Source organism: Pipistrellus kuhlii, unplaced genomic scaffold, assembly GCF_014108245.1.
Source record: "Pipistrellus kuhlii isolate mPipKuh1 unplaced genomic scaffold, mPipKuh1.p scaffold_m20_p_3, whole genome shotgun sequence".
Lineage (NCBI taxonomy): Eukaryota > Metazoa > Chordata > Mammalia > Chiroptera > Vespertilionidae > Pipistrellus > Pipistrellus kuhlii.
Window position 1 is genome coordinate 180,396,491 of NW_023425529.1, and position 18,503 is coordinate 180,414,993.

General features: G+C 44.6%; 1 protein-coding gene across 4 annotated transcripts in view; it reads left to right on the plus strand.

Annotated features, from left to right (window-relative positions):
- Positions 1-18,503, plus strand: part of FAT1 (FAT atypical cadherin 1) — a 120,605-nt gene that overhangs the window by 45,470 nt on the left and 56,632 nt on the right. For all 4 annotated transcript variants that reach the window (XM_045588932.1, XM_045588933.1, XM_036458997.2 and 1 more), the window contains exon 3: positions 11,918-12,232. In XM_045588932.1, the coding sequence (XP_045444888.1) occupies positions 11,918-12,232 (315 nt within the window). The remainder of the gene's footprint in view (positions 1-11,917; positions 12,233-18,503) is intronic.

Consider the following 18,503-nt stretch of genomic DNA (forward strand, 5'->3'; position numbering starts at 1 on the left):
AGAAGTAAATGGGATTTTACTTCCTTTCACTGCTGTTCAATTCGTGTTCTACACACCTTCCTTTCTGCAGAGCCGGGCTGCACGTGGGTCCTGGGCTTTATTTTAGGAAAAGTAAATACTCCTTGCGGCGTCCTGGGTTTAGAATCTGTTTCACAGAAGCCTTAGGAAGAGGGGCAACCTGCCCTTTCGCGCCCCCCCTCGCATTCTGGAACTCCCAGGCGGCCGTCTCCTGGAAAAAGCCCTGTTTACACAATGGCCAGTGTGATGCTTGGCTGGCGCAGGAGGAATCTCATTCCATTCCTTCTTTAGCCAGTGAGCGCTCGAAGGCGTTCGGCATGAGGCTTAGTCATTTCCACTGACATTTTCGTCATTGAATAGTGCCTTGTCTTCGTGCGGGGACACACTGCAATACTGATGCCTCAGCCCGTGGTTACCCAGCTTATGGAGACCTGGACTCGCTTCTTAAACCTTTCAAGGCTGCTTTCATGTTTCTGGAATGTCTCAGTTCCGCTAGTATACTTCAGATTAATCCTTGATACAGGTGGGTTTTAAAAACATCTTTATGCAATGGGTATGTGTGTCTTGTAGAAAAATTAGAAAATAGTGACACAAAAGAAGAAAGCACTCATTCCTGTAACCCACCATGTTTAGTGTCTATACACACCTTCTCCTTATCTTTTCTCACAGAGTGGAATTAGGATTTATTTCAAAAGTGATATCATTATTACATGTTGCATCATAACACGCAGGCCCGGACTTCACCACCTCAGAAGGGTTTGTTTGACCTTTGTGTAAGAGATAAAATAAGGGGAAGTCCTTATCAACGTGGCAGGGGTAATGCTGCCCTTTTGAAACACGGATGGTTTCTCTTCCTCCTGCTCCCCCCGCTGCTCCAGGGATACATTACCCTCCACTGAACTGTCTTTTCCTGACCGACTCTTCTTGGATTCTTCAGCACCGTGTGCCATGTTGGCAGGCAGATAGTAGGCATCCTGTGCCTGTTGAATGAGTGAAGCAGGTTCCAGATGAATTTCTGGCGAGATCCAGGCCACTGCCACAGCACTAGATCCCTTTTGATACAGAGAACAGTATAGGGTCCCGCTTTTTAAAAGTCTATTACTTAGGTATGGGGGATTGGATTAAGAAGACCCCAGGTTTCTTTTCTTTTTTTAAAAAAATATATATATTTTATTGATTTTTTACAGAGAAGAAGAGAGAGGGATAGAGAGTTAGAAACATCAACGAGAAAGAATCATCAATCAGCTGCCTCTTGCACACCCCCTACTGGGGATGTGCCCGCAACCAAGGTACATGCCCTTGACCAGATTCGAACCTGGGACCCTTCAATCCTCAGGCCAACGCTCTATCCATTGAGCCAAACCGGTTTCAGCTAGATTTCTTTTAAGAGGGATATTTCCTAAGACGTTCGTTTTTATCTGGCACAGAACTTGGGACAGCTGGCTTGTGATTTAGGTCTCTGGTCCTACCACCCAGCCACCCTCAGTATTTTGAAATTAATAACAGTATCTGCAGTCACTACTCAAGGGTCACACAGGTGGTAAGGGCCAGGCCCGAGTTTTATGATGCAACATGTAATCCCTTTTTGAAATAAATCATAATTCCACTTTGTGAGAAAAGATAGGGAGAAGGTATGTATAGACACTAAAGATGGTGGGTTACAGGAATGAATATTTTCTTCTTTTGTGTCACTGTCTTCTAATTTTTCTACGAGAAATACATACGCATTGCATAAAGAGGGTCTCGCCATGATTCCGGTATTATGTCGTGCTGTAGACGACCTGTGTTTCACTGAACATAAATTTAGTCTGCATTTTTACATTAACGAGATGGTGTGATAAAGGCAGCAAACTCCTGAATATTAAACAGAGTTAGATTCTGTTTTTCTGTCTTCCTTTTTTCCCTTTTTTATTCTAAGTGGACTTGGTTACTTGGATTCTTGATCTCTGTTCAGGGATCTATTTGGCCCACAGTTAGTTGGGTTTATACTTTGTTATGCCTTTCCTCCCGCCACGGGCCAGTGATGGCAAACTTTTGCAGCATCAGTGCTGGTAAACTCTTGCGGAAGTGGTTTTATTCCCCCCCCGTTAACAGTGATGGTTTATTTCTGGGCTTACAAGGAAAGAACCGGGACTTGAGAGTCAGACATGGCTGTTGTGTTACACTCTGCCACCCCAGCCTGTAGGAGTGGGAAAAGCAGAGCCCCCTGGCAGTTATGAGTGTGACTGAGGACCTAGCTTAGGGGTGTCGAACTCAATCAGAGAAGGGGCCAAAATCTAAAATCCAGCCTAAATCGCAGGCCGAATGGTTTACTGAACAGTCATAAACTGTCATTGTGATGGAAACGCAGTGGAGTGCAGTGATGACAGCGCGGTGCGGGCCACATTGCAAGGCCTGGCAGGACGGATTTGGCCCTCGGGCCTTGTGTTTGACACATGTGACCTAGCTAGTCAGCCATGTTTTGCTTCTTGCTTCTCTATAACTAGTTGGGTAACAAGACAACTTACTTAACTTTTGAGTCTTAAACGAGTTACTCAATATAAAGCATTGTGGAGGCTAATTGGTCAGGGAATACAGTAATGGATTTGCTGATTGATTTATTGCTGTTATAATGATGAGTAACTGACTCAAACCGGTGACTTTTCAGCTGTAGGCCTCTACATGCACGTATGGAAAAAAGGGCCAGACCACCGAGTTTACAGACTGATTGTGAGGATTAAACAATATGGCATAACTGCAACATGTGCTGAGTGTGTGTCCAGTAAAGACAAAGCAGGAAGAGTAATAATGAACACTGGTTTCTAAAATATAAAACAAACTACTAGGAACATTGCCTCTGGCATCTGAAATGTTTCCTTTGAATTTTAATGTTGCCAAAGGCCATCTTATGTATGTGGTTTTGTCCAATTAACATGTGTTCCAATGGTACTTGTGATACCCAAGGATGATCTTCTGTAAGAGAACGTATCCACGAAAGCCCTCATTAGCAATATTAATTATTCTAATATGGAAATCAGAACTTGGAATCACTTCTCGACCAAGCATACACACGTGGTTTAGCAGAGCTGACCGTGGGAGTGACTTTTTGCAAAGCTAAAGAAATCCCTGGACTTGAAACCTGATGCTTAAAATCTGATTATGAACTTAATTAATGTTAAGTTCTAGTAAGTTTGTAAGTGAAAAAGCCTCCTCAGCTAATTTTAAAGTTATTGCAACCATTTTAATGGAAAGAGCCGACAGACCTACATTTTAATTAAAATGATTTGAACAATCTGAATAATGAATAAAAAGATTGACAGTTGCTATTACAAACAAACTTGCCTTTTAATGATTAACTTATGACCTAATTCTGGGCATAACAATGATAGAATTTCCTAGACCCAAAACTTTGCAAGTCTTTTCACACATAAATACTTTTGGAATAGTAAATTGTTGAAGTTGTCAGAATATACATTTAATCATCTACTCATATTTCACGAAATAAATACAAACTTGAAATGGAACAATGTCTGAGATACAAAGGTGAAATAAAACACAAAGGTTATACTAACTACACTTCTGAGGGACTCGATGGTACATTTTATTCGGCTTTTTATGATGTCCACTTTAAATATGGCTTAAAACTTATTGTTACAGAAGCCCACATCTTAAAAACATTAGTGTATTAGGTTGATTTTCTTAATTGCCCCTTCATCACCTTATTCGTTCTAGACTTTTTTTTTTTACTCTGTGTGTGATTGAGTAGCTTTTACATTTTGAAAACGGAACTAAACAGAACCACGACTGTGCTTTATACACTTTCATAAAGATTTACATTTTTCACTCAATTTGTGTATCACTGACATTCTTCCATGTGATGAATGTACACATCTCATTGTAAAGCTGTATCTTCGTTAACCGTTACACATGAAAGCAGTCCTCCTTTTCTGTAGACACCGTGGAATGCTGAGTGTCCTAATGGCACAGAGCAACTGGGGTTCTGCAGCCCCACTTTACCCACATCCCCCAGTGTCAGGGAAACAGCAAAACCAGTTTCTCCCATCTGGTGACTCCACTCTGCATTCCATGGCAGCCAGGACTTCTTCTCTGGAAACTGCAGCTCGTGTGCAGTTGCTGTCCTGTTTCTCACCAGTGAGAAGACCCAGCCAGCCACTCCGGGTGTGAGCAGGATGTCTGGATGGAGTCAGTCTCCGTGGGTTGAATCCCAGTCCCCTTACTAACGAACTGTGCGACCTTAGGCAAGTTGTCCAACTGCCCTCTCAGTTGTAAACCAGGGTGATCGTAGCACTTCTGAGGGCTGCTGGAAAGACTCGGTAAGGTAACTAACGTGTGCGAGGTGCTCAGAATGGTGGCTGGCACACCGGGAGCTCCATGTGTGTATTTGCTGTTTGGTGATGTCTCCTCGCCATCACCATTTCCCCGAGCTTGCACATTTCCCCATTTCAGCTGTTTCCCACAGATGGACTTCAGGACAGGTCCTCTTGGTTTTGAAAGGTTGGCTCTTGGGAGTAATCAGTGCCATGTTTTTGGTGACACTGGGGAGAGGATTTTACAACTGAGTTCTCTCTGGTTTCAGTAGCGAGAGGGCAGAGAGGTGTCTGGTGTCTAAGTAGCCCGCCGAGCTGTTGCTTGGCCCCTGAGGGCTGCTTCTTAGTTGGCTTTATTTTACATACTTTGATCTATTTTAAAATTATTAAAGGCATAGGACATTCACCTTACATTTGTGGTCTCAAGCACTTAAAAATTAATTATTTATGCCCCAGGCATTAAAAAAATAATTGTATCTTTCTATTTTTGGAAGTGCTGGGATTTTTTTTTGCAGAGAAATGTTCTCTTCAACGTAAACTGTTAAACACGACTGTATTTTCCATCTGTTTTTATGATTACCAGCCAGTAAAGGAAATAGGAATGTCTTGTGTAATTGAGGTGAAAGGAAGTATAAAGTTTTAATTTGAGCACTGAAAGCATTTCTCTGTCATTTTCTAAGTGGACTGGATAGCCATTGTAGAATCTGAAAGGCCTTCCACTCAACACAGACTCTTGTCTCACTTGCTCTTCATTAGTCGGCAGTAGGAACACAATTTTGCCAACTAATGGCAGAAACAGGCAGGAGCACTGGATGTACATGTTATCCATTTATATTATGTTTTACTATACTTACATTTCGTAAGGAATTAAAGGGCGAGCATGTCTCATGCTTGTGTCTTGATGTACATCCTTTTCCCACACATGCTTACTGTGCATCTCTCTGTGGACTAGCCCCTGAACTAGACAGACAACAAGCCCGTGCCCTCATAGGGCTTGCATGTCAGCAGGAAGCTTAGAGTCTACATTTTAAACTTAATTTCAAGGAAGAAAGGATGTCTTATAATAGATTAGTATTGAGTAGAACAGTTGTGGTACCTCTGATTTTTTTCTGTAATTATCAGGAAAAAATTGAGTAACTGTTTATGGGTTAATTGCAAAAACCTGGGTATTACATCTCTAGTATGTAGAAGATATTATTCTTTTTGTTTTTGTTAATCCTCACCAGAGGACATTTTTCCCATTGATTTTTAGACAGAGTGGAAGAGAGGGGGGCGGGTGGGGAGAGATAAGGGGTGGGGAATAAGAATGAGAGAGAGAAACATTGACGAGAGAGAGAGAGAGAGAGAGAGAGAGAGAGAGAGAGAGAGAGAGAGAGAGAGAGAGAGAGACATGCATCGATTGATTGCCTCCTGCATGTACCCTGACCGGGGCTGCGGATTACACCTGGAACCCAGGTACATATATCCTTGACTGAGAGTCGAACTTGATACCCTTCGGTGCTTGGGCCAATGCCCCAATCATCGAGCCACACCTGCCAGGGCTGTGCTTTTGTACTTGGGAAGCACTTATTTCCAAAAGAGTTATTCTGTTTATGGCGAGGCCGTAGAATTGGAGAGAAGAGTTAGTCAGTTCCTTGTTGCCTCCAGAGAAATACCATTAAAAAAATTACATTTTATGTGTAGTAAGTTTATCTTGTGATGGACCAACGATCGTTGCCTTAAGCTTGGTTCCAGAAAAGTGTGTGTGTGGGAGGGGGAGGCGGAGGGAACACACACACACACATACACACACACACCACATGTAGCATGGTATACCAGAAAGGTGGAAGGGTTTATAGCAAATTTAAGTTGTCAGGCAGTTGGTGATTTTAAGTATTTTGGAGTTGGAGTAGCTGAAGAAATAGTAACATTTTGTGGAAAGCTTTGGCACTGGGACTTGAGAGGGGGCCAAAGCCCGTTACACAAAGAAAATAGGAACATTCCGGGAAGAAAGGTGTTCTGCGGCCATGGAAATTGGAGTCAGTGAAGTTGTTGTTGGCAGAGACGTGGCTCCATATAACTTTATTTTTGTCTTAGAAATGACTACGTTGAAAGGACCTTGCTCCACCCATGGCAGGCAGAGGGCTGCTGTCTTTTCCTGTGGAAGGACAGTTTGCTTTAACCGCAGCCTTAGCCCTCAGTGCTGGGCGGTAGACATGAGTTATTTGCTGAAACCTTTATTTACCTTTGGGCCCCTTGCCGGAGCCCCTGATGTTGTCCCTGTGACCTTTGCATAATCATCAGGCTGTCGGAAGATGACATCAACCCCTGTTTAATTAAATGTAGGGACATGAATGAATCCTTTTAGAAAGAAATTTTGCCCTGATCTGGATTTTCAGGTCCGTTGGCCAAGCTCTTTGAACAATTGCATTGTGTGTGTTTTTTCTTCCTTCTGTCTGTTTTTGCCACTGTGTTCACATGGAAAATCAGTTTCCATAGTGACATCTGGTGGTGGCTGTGGAACCCCGGAGGGTATGTGTGGAATGATAAACATTTTTACTTAATAACTCCAAATTTTCAGCTTCTTTCCATTGTTTCATCTTAGGAACAACTTTTCCTGAGTATGTCTTCGTTGTGTTCTTGAGTTTGGAAAGCTGGGCATTGACCTCTGTTGTTTCCTTAAAGCAAATACAAAGCAAATACAAAATTCTTTATACCAGGGCTGGGGAAGTGCGTCTGGCAAGCTCTGTGGACTTGTCTTCTGTGCTCAGAATATACAATAAAACACTACAAAGAGAATGCAGAGTTTGTAGATTTCATATATATATATATATATATATATATATATATATATATATATAACAAATAAGATGCAGTATTATTGTAAGTATGTGTTGAGGAGAAATATGTTTAAAACTGGAGCTTAAACATGTAAAGTTTTTGTTGGTTCCATAGAGAATTATTTCAGGAAAAGTGAGTTTATAACCCAGGGTGAAAAAAAGTAGTTACTGCCTGTTGGATGGTAGGTGATCCTGGATTGAGTGAAGTCGGGGTGAGGTAGAGTTTTGAGAATGAACCCAGTGGGTTGATGGGTTAACATTCAGTGATGGCCCGGAGTGCAGCTATGGTTGTTTTCCTATGTTACTTGCAAAGCTACTGAGTAGAAAGAAGTCTTTACAGTACAGTTTTGGAAAGTTGTGTTTCCCTTTTGGGAATTCAGGTGACTGCTGAAGTTACAGGAGAAACCCATCCACAGATGCTAGTTGTGGTTTAGGAAGGCTGGGGACAGAAGTGTAGGAATAAAGATTTGAAATGACGGAAAGAATGAAGACGGCCTCCGGTGAGTCATCTAGACAGTTGGTTTACTGGTTGCCTCTGCACCAGGGGCCGGTGAAGGATGATTGGGATTTTGATAAGCCCCTGACTAAGGAGGCACCTGGCTCTGGAATCTGCAATCTCTGTGTTCAGCTTCCTGAAGTTGGGCGAATCGTTTCAACTTCCTTACAAAACGAGAGCGTTGCAATGAGGCTTTCCAAGGGGTGGCCAGTCTACAAGTCTTGAGTTTGAGACGCCAAGGCAAGGTCTCTGGGTCTCCCTTCGCAGGTATCTAGACTGTCTCCTGCCATGAATTTTCATGCACTGGGACTCTAGTTTATCAAATTAAGAAAATGGCAACAGCCAACACAATAGTAGCCCTCCAGTGTGAAGGGATCAAAATCATACCTTTTTTTCTTGTCAGATCAGAAAATAATAGAATACATTTTTGTGGGCTGCAGGATGTTGGTAGTTTCTATGTGCTGTGAGATAAAAAAGCAGGTTGGAAATCTCTGCCTAGCATCCTGCGGAAGAGCCTGAGTTTGGGAATCAAATGGCTCAGATCTTGGTGCTACCAAGTCACTGCTGATCTTGACTTTGCTTCTTCAGCTCCAACGCTTGGGCAAGTTGATTACTTTATCTGAGCTTCTGCCTCCTTATTTGTGAAATTGGGAAGAAAATAACGGTTTTTATGTCTATTACATGACTTAATGCACGTAAAGCACGCAGTGAGATCCTCGGCATACTATAAACATTTCTATTATTAAATGGCTATAAATACAGTGAATACACTTGTATTAACATGAATTTGAGCATTTTTCAATATGAGACTTTTCAATATGCCCACATTCCCCTTTGACGGTCAAAATTCACTTTATAGTTACGCAGAAGCTGAATTAAATACTTTTGTCCTTTTACGAGGATGCAGTAATTAAAATCCATCACAGCATAACTATCTTAAAATCACCACATGATATGAAGAAACAGAGTCTATGAATTAATGAAACATGAACGTCTGAGCATCTCACTGTGCATAGTTAATATTTAAATGGCTAATGAATGCAATTTTAGTTTTCGTCCATACTTGTGTAGAGCCACTGAGCTATCTCACATGTAACTGTCATTAATATCCGGGGATTACCCCTTTCGTGGCTGGGAGGTCACGCAGGGGCTGCGGTGTGCCCCCAGGGCGGCCAAAGAAGGCATCAGTGATTGCACAGGGCAGTCCGACACTCGCACGCCAGGCCAGAGTGGAATTCGATGGAAAAGAAATAGCTGACTCGCCTGTGATTGAAGCCTCACACTATCCTTTCCTTTTCTATCTTTTCTTTCCTACGCCGACACTAGGAAGAGCTATTTCTAGTCTAGATGAACGAACACCGAGTACACTACTTCTGAATCCTGACATGTTAAAAAATGAATGAAGTATGAGGTTCAGCTTGGCTTTTCACATAAATCTTGCATACTCCACTCGGGTCATAGGAACAGCAGGACTGACGCGGAATCTGCTGGCACTGCAGTCAGGGATCCGTGGTGTCTGAATGCCAGTTCGCATTTACTGTGAGCCTGGGAAAGTTCTCTCTCTCTCTCAAAAAAATAAAATAAAATAAAATATATATGGATTTCAGGCAGGAAGGGAGAGGGAGAAGGAGATAGAAACATCAGTGATGAGAGAGACTTATTGATTGGCTGCCTCCTGCATGCCCCCTAGTGGGGATGGTGACCGCAACCTGGGCATGTGGCCTGACAGGAAATCCAACCGGGACCTCCTGGTTCATAGGTCGACATTCAACCACTGAGCCATGCCGACTGGGCCCTCCTCTCTTAATCCAAGTTTTGCATCCATGACTTAGGGATAATAACACCACATTTGTAGGCAGGTTGGATTGGGTGTAAGGATTAAATGAGATAATGCCTGCCAGACAGTTTCCGAAGTGCTTGGCATATAGCAAACTGAATGAATGTTTCCCCATAATTATTGTTGTCATTAAACGGCTACAAATCGCAATTGGAGGGACACACTTTGCAGAAGTGGATGATAGCAGCATGAGCTGCCTGAGGATTAGAGCTGGAGAGGGGCGAAGACATGCACCATGTACCTGTCCCCTTCAGATTTCCCACAATCCTTCACCTGGCCAGTGACTTAGGTTATACTGTAACGAAAGGCAGGACTGTGCACTTGTGTGTTAATAAGTGATCCCAGCAGAGAGAACGTTCTGGGATCCCCCAGCTGCCCTGTATCAGCCAATGGGTGTGATGGAAAACTGAGAGCGGAGGGGAGTATTTCCTCTTGTTTACTGAGAGCACTCTCTTCCAAGCTGAGGCATTCTATTTTAGCCTGGCCGCAGGGGCCCAGTGGGCTCAGTCCCTCGTGGGGGACGTGGTTCTCTCTCATCATTGATGTTTCTCTCTCTCTCCCTCTCCCTTCCTCTCTGAAATCAATAACAATATTTAAAAACGAACCACACATACTGATTTACTAGTTTAGGGTGTAGAGTGCATAGACGGTGTTTGGACCGGAGGAAAAGGGAAGCTTGCTTGAGTTTACCTGACAGTGGGCTCTGCTCCATGGAGAGACCAGGTGGCTGGATTTGATTTAAGAGTTCTGAGACTCTGTTCCGTATTTCTATGAGTGTCATTCTCCATCCATTTATAAACTTAAGTACCTGTCCATTTGAAGTAGTCAGTAGGGAGGGAAATGTCATTTATTTTGCATATTAGATAATATCTAACACTACCAAAAAGGTTTACCACTTACAAATAGCAAAGTTCCCAAATGTGAAATAGATGATAAAAAAAAAAGAATGTTTATTGCTATTCAGAAGCATTATAATTATTATCGATTCCTTAATTCATAGCAAACCTTCAAAACAGAATTGCATCAAAATGGGAAATTTCAGGACTCAAGAGTTGTAGAGTTTTCAAAATCCAACCTGGACCACAGTGTTGAACCCTAAAAGCAGAACCAGTTTGGAGTGGTTCATGCACATGGGAAAACGCAGTGGTGTATTTTTGGCAAGCCCTAGGACATGACTACACGACGGGGTTAGCCTAAGAGAAATGGATGTTTTCTCTGTTCCTCACCCTGAGGAGAGGTTAATCCTGGGATCAAGTGAGATTCTAGCTAATTTCAGTGGTGGGGCTGAAATGATACACTAGCCCTCTTCTTTGTAATTATATCATTCCATCTTTTACTAGGTGACTTAAATGAGATAGGTGTCCTCGTTTGGGTCTTCATTGAGGACTTTTCTGTATCAGTTCCAGATACCTATTCATTTTTGTTCACTCACTTAAGGAGTGATTATTGGGCTTTGGGCAAGGTGCTGGTACACAGATATTTGAGAACCATGTAGGAGAAAGTATATTTCTGGCACACTGGTTGTCTTGTCATGTGCTTACGATGGTGAAGAGAAACTGAAGGTTTCAGCACAGAAGACACCTGAGCAGTTCCTTGTTCTGGATAAGGCGTCCTCAAACTTTTTAAAGTGGGGGCCAGATCACGGTCCCTCAGAGAGCTGGAGGGCCGGACTATATAAACTACTAATTCCTACTGTAACACCTCGGCTGCGCTCACTGCCCAAAAAACCTGGCGGGCCGGATCAGACTCCTCTGCGGGCCGCATGTGGCCCGAGGGCTGTAGTTTGAAGACGCCTGTTCTGGACTCTGACAGACTGTCCTCTGGTTCTTAGCCACTAAGCAGGGAGTGTCCATCAAACTAAGAGGAATGTTGTACAGCCTCTTCCTCTTTACTGTAGTGGGTAGGGGTCACATGAGTGCAGCATGGGGAACAGGAGTGCTAGACTGTGGCCCTCAGATCTGGGTCATATCTCTGGTCTTGTCTCTGGTTTCCAGATTAAATCTAGAAAAGTGGACTCATCTTAACCAACCATAAATGCCATCCTCGGAAAAGCAGATTATGGGGCCATTAGATAATCTTGTTGTACCCTTCCGTCTCATTTGGGTTGTTTTGAAATGTAAATGAGGTAATATTTGCAAAGTGCTTCACAGAGTACCTGCCACCCAATACCAATAACGACAAATACTTTAATATCCGGTATTGTGTACCAAGTCCCATTCTAATCATTACATGTGTAGGCGTTCATTCAACTTGGGAAGAACATACTGTCATTATCTCCATTTTATAGGAAAGGAAACTGAGGCATAGAGCTGAGCTAACTTGCTCCAGACCTCATAGCGGTGACCCCTAATCAGAGTTGTCATTCAGGTTGGCACTCTCTCAAATGGGCAGCTTTTGTGATGGTTGACATGCCTCCTCATGGTCTCCTTCTCTCTCCCAGGTGTCATTGAGACGTCAGATCGCCTGGACCGCGAGTCGACCTCCCATTACTGGCTGACCGTCTACGCCACCGATCAGGGTGTGGTGCCCCTCTCCTCATTCGTAGAGGTCTACATCGAGGTGGAGGATGTCAATGACAACGCACCCCAGACTTCAGAGCCGGTTTATTACCCAGAAGTCATGGAAAATTCTCCCAAGGATGTGTCCGTGGTCCACATTGAGGCATCCGATCCAGATTCTAGCTCTAATGACAAGCTGACGTACAGAATCACCAGTGGAAACCCACAAGGCTTCTTCTCTATACATCCTAAGACAGGTATGCCTGAAAACTACCGGATGACATGCTCTTTTTATACTCTCCCAATAGGGGAGCATTGAAGAACGAGTGCTCCGATTTTCTTTAGTTGTTTTTTTGTTTTGTTTTGTTTTTAATATATTGTATTGATTTTTTTACAGAGAGGAAGAGAGAGGGATAGAGAGTTAGAAACATCGATGAGAAAGAATCATCGATCAGCTCCTCTTGCACACCCCCACTGGGGATGTGCCTGCAACCAAGGTACATGCCCTTGACTGGAATCAAACCGGGACCTTTCAGTCCGCAGGCTGACGCTCTATCCACTGAGCCAAACCGGTTTCGGCCGATTTTCTTTAGTTTTTAATAAGCTGTTTCCCTTTTGAGTTGTTCACAACAAGTCTATTGCCAGATGAAATTTTAATCCAAATAGGTTTTTCCTTTGAATTTGCTTTTATAAAGCTATTTTATGATTTTGCATATGAGTGGAGTTTCACTTGCAGGTTAAAAAGCAAATATTGTTTCAGTAATAGCTCCTCAATTAGTGGTATCTCTTTTCCCCCCCATTAATTTATTCCCTGTATTTCTCTTTGAATAGGTAAATGCTTAGGACCAAAGTACGTTTTAGAACCTCATCCACTGAGAATTTCATGCTGAATTTCAAAAAAAAAAAAATTTGCACATTTCTTCCTAGGCCTATTAGCTTCCAAACTTACTGCAAACTTTATGGCTGTTAAGTATTCCAGTTTTCTTAACTACTTTTTTTTTTTCCCCCCAATGTATATTTTTACTAGAGGCCTGGTACATGAATTCGTGCACAGGTGGGGTCCTCTGGGTGGCCGGCGGGGATTGGCCGAAACACACAATCCAGTGCCGCCTGCAGCTCCTCCCTGCCGCTCCCCTCATCCCCACCCCAGTGTGCCTGCCTCCGGCTCAGTCCCGATCGATCGGGAGAGGCTCTCGATCGATCGATCGGGAGAGGCTCTCGCTGCCCAGCAGAGCTCACCAGCCACGAGCCCTGCATCTGGCGCCCTCCCAAGGGGAGTGGCCTGTAGGATCAGGCTGAAACCGGCTCTCCAAGATCCCTCTAGGGTTCCTGGATTGCGAGAGGGACAGGCCAGGCTGAGGGACCCGACCAGTGCAGGATCGGGCCGGGAGGGACTGTGGGAGGGCTCCAGGGTGTGTCTGGCCGGTCTTGCTCAGTCCAGATTGGCCGGACTCCAGCACCAAGCTCACCTACTGGTGAGAACATCTGCCCCTGCTGGTTAATGATCATAGTTGACTATCTGCCCCGCCCCCCCCCCCCCATGGTCAGTGTACTTCATAGTGAGCGGTTGAACAGCCTTAGCATATCTTTAGTATATTATGCTTTGATTGGTTGTTCAGTTCTGCCATTTGGTCTATTTGCATATTATCCTTTTATTATTTAGGATTGATTTCAGAGAGGAAGGGAGTAGAAGAGGGAGAAACATTAATGATGAGAGAATCATTGATTGGCTGCTTCCTGCATGTCCCCAGCATATGCCCTTGACTGGAATTGAACCGGAGACCCTTCAGTCCGCAGGTTGACACTCTATCCACTGAGCCAAACCAGCTGGAGTCTTAATTACTTTTTATGAAGAATATCTAGAGTTTGTTACACAATTCACAGTCATTTATTTTGTGTTGTTATGTTGCTTGGAGTTTTTCTTTAGAGCAGTAAGGGTCTGGACTCATTGTTTTAAAATTGGGAGAAGTTACTTTCTTGAACTGATAGCTTGGGTTTTCTGTTTGCTCCTCTCAGTGTCTGAACCCTTGCTTCTAAGCAGAAGGCATGTTGACTCCGAAATCCTCTTCCAAAATTCTACAGACTTCTAACCTTTATTTCTTTACATTAGACAATACATCTACGTGTCTCTTAGTCCTTGCTTTCTTTTCTTTTTTTACATTATTTTGCAAAAGAGAAAGAGGTTCACACTAGATTCATTTGTGTAGGGCAAAGTTGGCTATTGCTTATGCCCTGAAAATTTCACATGTGGAAACCTCAGGTTTCTTAATTAGAATGGAAACAAAAACCCGCCATGTGACATTGAGAAGACAGTTTATTGAAAATAAAGCTTCTTATTGAATAGATCACCTGGCCTTTGAGCCAAGATGCTTTGGCTACGTGTTCGGCTGAATTCTGCCATGTTCCTCTGATGGAGCCTCGGAGGAAGGTTTGGAGACACAGGAAACCAGGAATTGGTTAATGACTGAGCCATGGAAGAACATAATTATACGGGGCAGAAAGGGGATCTGAGGGTTTTTCTTCTGGGAAGCATTAGGGGCAGGGCGCAGGACCCCAGCCTATGAGAAGGGGCCAGAATTGAGAGGGTATACAGGAGCAGGAAGGCCTGACACAGCATCTTTAAACGGTTAATAAAAGGCTCGTATCAGCAGTGCAGTCGCACACTCTTTACTGCACAAGTAGTAGCCACATTCCGCCTTCTTTCTGCAAAATCAACTGAAAGAAAACCGCTAAAAAAATCAGGGCACTGCCAAATGTAAAAGAAGCAAGATGAGAAATGTATACCGATTTGGAAGGAGGATTTCAGAGTTAAGAAACTATTTGCCTGAAAGCAAGCCTTGAGAAACAGCGAAATTTAAAAGCCAAAGCCGCCAGGCGGTAATTCAAAAACTAACATAAGCACTCCTTTTAAAACATTGTTTGACGATGTAGACTTCAAGATGATTTCATGTTTCTTTATGTTGTCTTTTAGATTAGGTTAAGTTCTCTGTTGAAGAGACGGGCAAGAAAGCCATCAATGGCCTTTTGAATGTCTGAGCAAACATAGGTCTGGACATGATGTATATCGGAGGAGAAAGAAACTTAAGGAAATTCTCTCTGTCAGAGCCCTGGGGCTCTGAAGCAGTGATAGCACTGCTGTACTGTTAGGTCTTGTGCAAACAGGATTCGTGTGGCATTGCCTCTCCCTGTTACATCCCTCTGTCCGGACAACACTTGGGAAACGATGTGTGCAGAGACCTCTTCCTTAGATGAGGGAGAAGAACCCGTCCCAGCCAGCTCCCAACCCTGAGCAGGAAGCACATGCGTCCTGCTGCCAGGACAGCAGAAGACAATTCCTAAGGATTACAGAGAGGGTTTATTTTCTTTAGGATTTGGGCAGGTAACAGTGGGGAATAACTACAGTTAGCACATAGGCATGTTTGTCGTGAGGTATATCATAGACTGTGTAGCTAGTGAAGAAATCTGATAGTTCTGCCAATCACCTGATGGCTTTCAAGATCAAGAAATAATTGTATTGTGTCTGGCCGGTGTGGCTCAGTGGCTGAGGTCATGGTTCAATTCCGGATCAGGGCTGGATCCCCAGGGTGGGGCATGCAGGAGGCAACCGATCCATGGTTCTCTCTCATCATTTGATGTTTCTTTCTCTCCCACTTCGTTTCTCTCTGAAATCTGAAAAAATATATATTTTAAAAAAAGAAATAACCACGTTTTAACTGAGTATTGCAAATACAGCTTCCCAAGGCCTGTGTCTAGATGGCTCTCTTCCCTCCGCTCGGCAGAAAATTGGCACATGATCCTCAGGGTCCAAAAGGGCAACGCTTCAAAGAATCCTCCTTCCCCAAGACTTTCAAAGCAGACGGAGTCCTAACAGGGAGGCCAGATGGGGAGAGCTGATGAAAGGCAGTCTGGTCGAGAGAGTTCCCATGAGTTACTGACCCAGAACACCACCTGGAGGACCTGAGTCATGTTGTTTAATAATTACTGGCTGAGTGAGAAAATTACTGGGCTGGAAACCAAGAAGTCTGGGCGACAGCGTGGCCTTCCCTCGGGGACCCTGGGGAAACGGGCTCCCGGCCCTGGCTCTGGCCCCGGCCCTGGCCTTGTGTGACCAGCGATGGTGCTGGCACGCCTGGTGAGTGAGGCCCTGTGTGCAGAGGGCGGCGCTCAGACCCAGGTATGGGGAGGATGCTGCAGCCTCTCTCACTGGCATGTGCTACTTTACTGCTAAACAGAAGAGAACATACGTGTGCATCTCCTTTGGATAAACAGCGCTGACCAAGTACAATGAGTGTAACGTGCTGCTTAGGGGTGAAGGGGTCTTTAGGACCCTGGGGAGTGTCCAGGCCGGCGAGAGGAAAGCCTAGTTCATGGCCATTGAGATCATGTGTTTATGCAGCAAGTGCATGTGAGCCTCATTTCTGTATGCAGCGCATTCAGAAGTGCTTTGGCCGAAACCGGTTTGGCTCAGTGGATAGAGCATCAGCCTGCGGACTGAAAGGTTCCGGGTTCGATTCCAGTCAAGGGCATGTACCTTGGTTGCGAGCACATCCCCAGTAGGGGGTGTGCAAGAAGCAGCTGATGGATGATTCTCTCTCATCGATGTTCTAACTCTATCCCTCTCTCTTCCTCTCTGTAAAAAATCAATTAAAAAGAAAGAGAGAGAGAGAGAGAGAGAGAGAGAGAGAGAGAGAGAGAGAGAGAGAGAGAGATGCTTTGAAAAGTGATCGTCAACGAGGGTGAAAGAGCAGAGAGAAAGAGGGGGCGTATAAAGGGGGGGGACCGATAGTGGGCTAGAGGTTTCATACACACTTGCGGAGGAAGTAGGGGGGGCACATTTGGAAGGAGTGGTGAGTTAGTGGCCAAGAGACGACGTTAAACGACATACACTTGCTGGAAAACCTTAGCTACCAGAGGAAGGGCAGAAGGGTGTTTATGTGGTGTTTACAAACAGTGACCTGTTTTTGAGTGTCTCCAAGCCATCCCTTGGAACATGTTGTGTAAACATCAATGCGGCGACCTCGCTCTGTCACTTGGGAGAGGAGAAGACTCCACAGCACCCGTCCTCCCTCTGGCGTGCGATGGCAAAACATTTGAAACCGAAACCAGGAAATCGTCCTGGGGCTGGATCTGATCATCTGAGTTTTGGGTTCCAAATGACAAGTTTGAATGAACATTTTTTTTAAATTTTTATCTCCCAGCCAAAGTTCTGGTGCTCGGCGGTGGTGCCAGGAGCCGTCTTTCTACATCTCAGATGGTTCTTATTAGGGTGTTTATAAGCAGAGGGATGGGGTGTGTTTTTGTGGTGGTGTTTTTCCAGATTGTACAGGCGAAAGAGACTCGATCCATGTTGTTGGCACCAGAATGTTTTATAAGAATTTTGTATAACCTCATTTTGTCTGATGATGTTCAATATCAGTTAGGGTGAAATTTGCTTCTTTTAAGATAAATTGTGCGGTTGCTGAGGGTGGGAGACAGATAAGGGTGCAGAATGTCAGATTGTCTGAACCTCACCGCCCCAGCCCCTGCTGACAAGCGCGTCACAGCCTCCTTGTGGTATGTCAAGGCCAGCTGAGGAGGGGCGTCCCGAACAATGGGGACCAGTGTGTCTCAGGGGTTTCATTGTCCACCAGTGGCCTCGGGAAATCGGAGTGACCCTCGCAGGCGTCTTCTTAGCCCATGTTTTCCATGTGAAGTTCGGAGGCGGGATGTGCCACTTACAATGGGCAGATACACTGTGGAAAAGACCAGCGTTTTATTCTCTTATCGGTACGTTGGGTGTTTTCCATGCGTAGGACACAAAGCAAGAATTGCTTTTTATTCTTCAGAAGTGTTGTTGAAGTCTAACTGACGCAGAGTAAATTGTGCAGAGGGAAAGCAAGCCTATGGTGAGTTTGGGCAGAGCTATCGAATGGTGACACCATCACCCCCATTGAGTGGTGAACATACTCATCACTTCATAAAGTTTCCCCTTCTCTTCGCCACCCCCCCCCCCCCGGCCCCAGGCCACCCCTGCTCTGCCTTCCGTCCCTGTGTAGTGGTCTGCATGTTCTTAAATTCTAGATAAATGGACACGAACTGCTTGGATCATGGGGAAGCTTCTGGCACTAGGCACGTGTACTTTGTGATCTGTGCACGTTGTAGTGAACATGCGTTCATTACTGTGTGTGCCCGCGTCTATGTTCTGCAGTTGGATTGTGCAGGACCCGCTGATGGACGTTTGTGTGGTGGCCACTGTTTGGCTGTTACAAATAAAGCTACTGGGGACATTCGGGAATAAGTCTCTGTGTGGACACAGACGTCCATTTCTCTTGGGTTTCACCACGGAGTGAGTGACCGTGGAAGCTGTCTCAGGGCAGTAGGCCTCACCCCCTTTGGTTCTGAAAGGTGAAGTCATGGCATGCGGGCAGGCTGAGGAGCCATCTCATCTCAGACGGTGATGAAAGAGAATGGAATTTATGGAAGGAAAGGGGGATGGGAGACGGATATCCAAGGAGAAGGGCTGCACAGAGCAAAGGGGGCCTCGGAGGC